Source organism: Nematolebias whitei, chromosome 17 (assembly GCF_014905685.2).
Source record: "Nematolebias whitei isolate Nwh7 chromosome 17, NemWhi1, whole genome shotgun sequence".
Classification (NCBI taxonomy): Eukaryota; Metazoa; Chordata; class Actinopteri; order Cyprinodontiformes; family Rivulidae; genus Nematolebias; species Nematolebias whitei.
Genome location: NC_056514.1, coordinates 41,273,114 through 41,280,200, shown reverse-complemented (window position 1 = coordinate 41,280,200; position 7,087 = coordinate 41,273,114). Strand labels below are relative to the sequence as shown.

Sequence of the window (7,087 nt, the reverse complement as noted above, 5' to 3'; positions counted from 1 at the left end):
TCTTCCTCTGGGAAACCATGGAGGGTTCGGTTTCAGAGCTGGTTTCAGAGCCAAGATCCAGGTGCTGTACAATAATGTTGAGGGCGTTGTGAAGGTCAACAGTGGCCTGTGTGCTCCTTGTCGGGTGTGGAGAGGTGTTCAGCAGGGCTGTGCACTCTCAGGAATGCTCTATGCTCTCTCCCTGGAACCAGTCCTGGAAAATGTGGAACAGAAGGTCAAGAATGAATTTGAAAAATGGAAATGTCTGCACTCTAAGATGTCCTACAGAGTAAAAGTACTAGTGTTAAACATCCAGCTGCATCACAGCTGTGGGACAAACTTTCTGTTTTAGACCCACCTCCAGGCCTGTTAGTAAAACACAGTCTGAGATGGAGGAGTTCTTTGGGACGGTCGACACAGTCGGTCCTGTTCTTACTGAGAGAGGAGGGGGGCACGGCCTTGTCCACCTGGCCAGAAGAACGGCCACTTTTCAAACACAGTTCCTCCAGAAGTTCCTGGCAGGACCTCCTGACGCTGTGGGGGGACGTGGCCAGCTGCATCCTGAGACGTGTGAGCAGGTTGGGCCTGGATGCTGCTCTGTTTCTGACCACTGTTAAAGTTCATGTCCCAGTTTTATCAGTGTTTTCTTTTTTAACCCAAACAGATCAAGAACGTATAATTCTCTTAGAGGAACCTCTAGTCTGTGGAGAGAGAATGGACGTCCCTGACAGCGCGGTGCCGGGTCTGTCAAAGGTTCTGTGTGGATCTGGGACAGTGACCCTGAGGTGGTTATTGGAGACGGCCGGACCAGTCTTCTCCAAAGTCTGAGAGGTGGTTTCGTTGCTTGGGGTCCAGTCTGCCAGACTTCTGCAGCGCTTCCTGGACCTGGTGAAGGAGAGGACCACAGCTGGACAGAAGCGTCTCCTGCAGCTGTGGTCCACGGGGAATCACCTGCCTGACCCAACGGACCCTTTCCTGGAGATCCACCTGGATCCTGACTTCACGGACAGTAGTGGTCCTCTGCTACGCAACACAGACCCACCTGGACCTGGACCTGGACCTGGACTGACAGAAACAACAACTGAATATTCTCTAAATCAGGACTTTTTAAACATGTCTGCTAAATATTTTCCACAAATCTTGTAAAAGAATGTTTTCTATTATAAAACATATTTTAATTTGTTCTGATGCTTCATTAAAATGATTCCTGCTCTCAGTTTTACAGTTTGGTGCTTCAGAACCGACCCGTCCAGTTCTGACCCGCTGGATTTTTCCTGTCCCTCTGCAGGTTTTATTCTGTTTGAACATTTCTAATATCGCCGTGCGTCCTCGTGTTCCTGCCACATCGAGTGAAGTTAGCTGAGAAACCTCTTGCGTCGAGGGCCCCAGGCCGTCGGCCTCCTCTCGGTTTACCGGCAGATCACCGCAGCAGGTGTCGTTAACGAGGTTCATCAAAGCAGCTATAAATGGAGTGGTGGCAGCTCGCCGCTCCTCTTCAGGCTGCAGCAGGTGCTTCTACTGAACTGGTCAACATGGAGCGTCTGTGTCGGTTCAGGTGAGCGGCCATCTTGTGTCATCTGAGGGTTTTATTAGAATGAATCGTTCTGAACCAACATGAAGCACTTGCGCTGAACTGCTTCAGTGCTTTGAAGCGTTTGACACAACCATCTGCTGGTCAGCCTTCATGAAGCAGTAACTCTAATGCACCCGTTTCTTTTAAAGACTTTAGTAGTTGTTGTGTAAAACGAACCGCATCAACCTGCAGACAGGAATGAGACGGAGCATTTCTCAAAGAACCACGATGGCTGGAGTTGTCTGTAGAGACCGAGCTTTTATTTCTGAAGGTTCGGGGTCGTCGCGACTGAATCTGTACCCGTGGTTTGAAACTGAACTCAACCTGGACTCCACGCTCTGGGCCCGGAGGCGGCGCGCTCTCGAGTTAAATTCAGTTCGATAATTCAGTTTTTGTCACATCCAGTTCTTGAGAAAGACCCGGAGTCACCGAACGCAGAAGAACAGATTTACATTTTGCATCAGTGAAACTTTGTTTTGATGTATTTGAGCTGGAGCAGGAGCGTGCACGCCAAGTTCATGTGTGTCACTGCTCCAGCTCAACACGCTGTATTGTCACCGTATTGATTACCTGGACCTGCCATTCTCTCAGTTTCTACTTCCTGTCCTCTCGAACCAGCCGCTCGTCCTGAGCTGGTTCTGCTGGAGGTTCCTCCTGTTAAAGGCACTTCTTCCTTCTTACTGTCGCCTTTGTGCTTGCTCAGGATGGAGACTGATGAAGTGAAGACCGAGTCTGCTGCTTCTTCGTGGAGAACTTGTACTGATTGTTTTGTTGCTTCTGTTCAGCTCTAGACGACTTCTGTTGTGACTTGGTGCTGCTGAAAATACGCCACAGGAAGTTCTTCTTCTTTGTTTCACAGCACATTTCATGGGTTGCTTCACCGCCTCCTTCAGACTGAACCCCACGTCTACACTTCCATGAAGGAAGTTCCACTGATTTGAAACATGAACCTGTCGATCTGCGTTCCATGACTCTCGGACCTGATGTGACACGAACTGAATTATAAACTGAAAATGAAAGTGGAACTGAATTTAACTCAAGAAATTCAGCTTCAAACAAACGGTACAGATTCAGTTTTTGATGGCCCAAGTTTCTGCTCCTGGTCCAGACAGGAAGTCGTCGTCCTGCCGTTTAAAGCTGAAGTTCTGTGGATCTGATCCAGACCTGCAGCCACGACGACGAACGCTCTCGAGCGGTCGGCCTTCACGTCAAACGTCTCGGTTTCACACGTTTCGGTAAATCACAGCTTTTTACAAGATTAGATTAGAGAAAAAGTATTTATAAAAAACAGAACTTAAAATAATTTAGAAAATATTTGTGCAGCTCGGCGCTGAAGGTCCAGCTCGGTCCGTGTGGACCGAGACGCTCGTTGTACCGACGGTCCACCTGGAACCAGGAGCCGCTAAAGCCTGGACTCCAGAGACGTGACGAGGCCTCGTGCACGCCGTCGCAGTGCTCGGGACTGGTCTCGTGCACGCCGCCGCAGCGCTCGGGCCTGGTCTCGTGCTCGGGCCTGGTCTCGTGCACGCCGCCGCAGCGCTCGGGCCTGGTCTCGTGCACGCCGCCGCAGCGCTCGGGCCTGGTCTCGTGCTCGGGCCTGGTCTCGTGCACGCCGCCGCAGCGCTCGGGCCTGGTCTCGTGCACGCCGCCGCAGCGCTCGGGCCTGGTCTCGTGCACGCCGCCGCAGCGCTCGGGCCTGGTCTCGTGCTCGGGCCTGGTCTCGTGCACGCCGCCGCAGCGCTCGGGCCTGGTCTCGTGCACGCCAGCTGCACGTGCTCGGCCTGTTTCCTCACAGGGTTGTGTTTCCAGGACCACGTGCGTTTGTTTCCTGCTCTTCGGCTCCGGAGCTGGTTTTCCGGTGAAACGAGGTGAGTCTTCGGGTCTGGGGCAACTTGTCCACATGAACTTTGTTTTCTTGAATCAACGATTTAACGGTTTAAAGATTTATAAGGAAACGCTGTAAAACTGTTTCAGGTCCAGCTGGATCGGACTACAGCTTTGGTTCCCTGTTCGGTGACCCCAGTGACGGTTTTGGTTCTGGGTCTTACAGCAGCAGTGGAGCTGCCTCTGGATTTGGTTCTGGGTCTGATGCCGACCTCCTGGACTCTATGGATGGAGGAATAGCCCAGATGATTGCCGACCTGTTGCGTTTCAGTCCCAGAGGTCCTTCCCCTCGCTTCCCTTGGACCTTCGACTACGTTCCTCTGGGCTCGGTCGAAGGCCGTCGTCTGTACCCGTCATCCCACATCGTGCACTCGAGCAGCGGCTACCAGCGAGCACGAGACTTCCGCTCCGATTCCAAATACACCCAGGACACTCTGGACCACGGTCCTCTGCCTGAGAGTGGGTCCAGTGGTCATAAACTGTAAGATGTCCTGGTTTCTGGAAGAACCAGTCTGGACCCTGTTTCCTGCAGGTGAAACTGCTGCGTCGGACTTTAAAGAAGCCGTTTAAACAAAATAAATGTGGAAAACAAAAACTGCTGCGTTCTTGTTTTGGTTTTTAATTTTTTTTTCTTTGTTTTTGTCCTTCAGGCTGGTTTGACGGTGTAGAAGAATATTTAAACTAAATCAGTCAGAAAACCAACTTTATTAATGGGATTTACCTGTATAAATAAAGGTTGATTGATTGATTAAATCAATTCCAGTGAGAGCCGGTTTCAACTCGAGCTGTCCTCTCCATTCTGACCACCAGAGGGCAGCAAAGAGCAGGAAGGTTGATTTGAAGCTAAAGGGTCAAACTCGAATCAGAAATAAAAATGCACTTTTCTCCAGAAAGCTCAGGCTGAGAACATTTTGTTTTGAAAGAACTGACCGGAAGTAGTTCTGGGTTTCACCACAAGGGGACAAACATCCACTGAAGTATCTTGTGAGCATCACATGTGGTACATGAGGTGGAACAAAATGTGGGTGGAAGGTCTCGTTAAGAGGCCTGTACAGGCCTCGCCTCGTAATAGTCACATGTGTAGGAGGCTTCGCCTTGGGCTCCACCTTGCGCTCTACCTTGGGCTCCACCTTGGGCTCCACCTTGGATGGAGTCAGCTGTGAAATGTGAAGTCCACGTGAAACTCGAACACCTGGAATGATGCTGCAGGCGCTGCCTTGCCGGATGAAACGTGGTCCTGAAAGACCCGGCCCTTCCTGGAACAGTGAACCACTGATTTTTGCATCACATCCATCTGGTAATGAGATCTGCAGCTCCTTGTGGGATGAATCCTCTCCTTCTGATGGACTCATCAATGCCAGTTCCGTTTAACATTTTAATTCACAAACCTCAGAAAAGTTTCCCTAGTTTTTTAAGCATTACTTCCAAATTTAGATCATCTCTCCTGGAAGTTGCATCAGTCATGTTCTGATATTAAGGGTTCTCATTTCAAGTCAGGTGAGTACTCTCCAACTCAGCAGCTGTTCAGTTCATGGAGATTACAGCATGAAAATAACTTGTTCTGATCAGGAGTTGGTCCATTTCTATTTTATTCTAGACTTTTAGAACCTATACTTCTACAAATGTCAATTAGGTGGGTCAAAATCAACTGAAACTGCAGCAGATATAAAATCTTTGAGCCAGACTGAAGCTGGAGTTCAAGACTGAACTTGATCCGTTTCCAAAGATCGACCAAAACAAATTTAAATAAAGCTACTTTTAAAAAGCAGCTTGTAGTTGCAGAGGCTGACCACCAGAGGGCAGCAGGTCGTTTTAGACGTTTGGATCCGAACACACTGAAAATGTTTAAAATGTGAAACTTTAATTTGATCAAATGCAAATAGTTGTCGAGGAACATCATGGAAGTTCTATCGTTGAGCGTGCAGTCTGTGTTCTCATGATGTCCACATCTGTGTCCTCCACGCACATCTGTTCAAGATGAATACAACCAATGTTCTGTCAAATTCCGGGTTTAACGCTTTGACCACCAGGTGGCGCCAAACATCGTCATAGTCATAGACACTTCCTGTTCACGTTTCAAAATAAACTGAATAATCTATTACTTCAGAATTTAACTTCCTGTTACTTATGGACAAATTCTACTGCTTTAAATTAAAAAGACTAAAGTGATTCCCTAAATGTAAAAAGCTGACCAAAATAAAAGTTGAATCCTCCAGGGGCAGCAGCTGTATTAAAAATAATCAAAGTTTTTTTTTAAATCCTTTTATTTCTGCCCTTATGACTGAACATTTATATTTTTAATAAATTTAAAAAGTATATATATTAATCTTTTTTGGGGGGCAGGGAGAAAAAAAAATAAGGCCCATCTGCTATTTGAATGTTTTTTATTGATGAAAAGATTAAATAGATCAAAGTTCATTCAGACACATTTAAACGTGACACAAATCAAACCTCGCCTTTTAAATTATAAAATAATTTACAGAGGTTGCATATTTAAAGAAAGGTTACATAAAATCTCCCAGAAATTCTGTAGTGCAATTTCACCAGAAGAAAACGCGCCTGAAGGCCTCGCCACATTAGAAGATTCATTCTGGTCTTTGGAGACCGGAGCTGCTCTCGGAGAAGTGCAATAAAACCGGACGGCTACATGTTGAGCTGAAACCAACAACTAAAGACGTAAACGAGTCGACGTGCAGGTGACGAGTGTCAAACGACCAAACATGAATCCTTGAATCAGTTTCTCGTCCACCGGCCCCCGACTCTCTGAGAACTAAAAGATTGAGTTTTGATCGGAAGGAGGCGTGGAGCTCCGCCCCTCGGTGCCTGAAGGAGGCGTGGAGCTCCGCCCCTCGGTGCCTGAAGGAGGCGTGGAGCTCCGCCCCTCAGTGCCTGAAGGAGGCGACACTCTTCCACCTGAATGAAATTTAAAGTCTGCTGGTGGACGCCGCACCAGCAGCGCCCCTGAACGCCTCACAGGAACAGTATTTACAGCTTTAACACAAACGGACGCACAGGAAACCGATCAGTGAAAACGAACAGAAAACTCCTCGGAGTCTCCGAACTCCTCTCCGCATGGACGGACTAAAACCGGAGCGCCTCCTGCTGCTGCGTGTCTCCTCGTCAGAGGGCGTCGTGCTACACGTGCGCTTATTTAAATGTTTCCAGTCAGAGAGGGAGGAGCATGTCCGTCGTCCTCTGAGCTCAGGCTCAGCTGCAGCGCCTCCTCTGGACGGTTAGAGGACAGCTCCTCGGAGGAGGAGGTGCTTTTCACAAAAACATCAGAGGCGAGGAATCTGCCACGGCGCCGCCCGGTCACGGAACAAAAACATCAGGATTCCCACGAAATGACTCCTCGAGAAAAAATATCACCATGAGGAGGAGGTGTGGCTTCAGCATGCTGACAAACACGTCAGACGAAGGTTACACATGTGCACGCCTCTGCTGTGAGCGTGCACGAGCCGCCATAGAGAAGCTCAGAGCTGATGGACAATGCTGTCGGCGTGGTTTGCCTCCTGCTGCAGCCGCTGCCACTGGAAGGTGGTGCTGACAGAACCCACCTCCTCCTCATCACTCTCCTGTTGCTTGGCAAACTCCAGGAACACCTGAGGAGGAGGAGGAGGAGGAGGAGGAGGAGGAGGAGGAGGAGGAGGA

General features: G+C 49.0%; 1 protein-coding gene across 1 annotated transcript in view; it reads right to left on the bottom strand.

Annotated features, from left to right (window-relative positions):
- Positions 1 to 6,909: 6,909 nt before the first annotated feature.
- The window catches only part of abca5 (ATP-binding cassette, sub-family A (ABC1), member 5), a 22,299-nt gene continuing 22,121 nt past the window's right edge, over positions 6,910 to 7,087 (bottom strand). The window contains exon 37 of the mRNA XM_037691712.1: positions 6,910 to 7,038. Within this exon, the coding sequence (XP_037547640.1) occupies positions 6,910 to 7,038 (129 nt within the window). The remainder of the gene's footprint in view (positions 7,039 to 7,087) is intronic.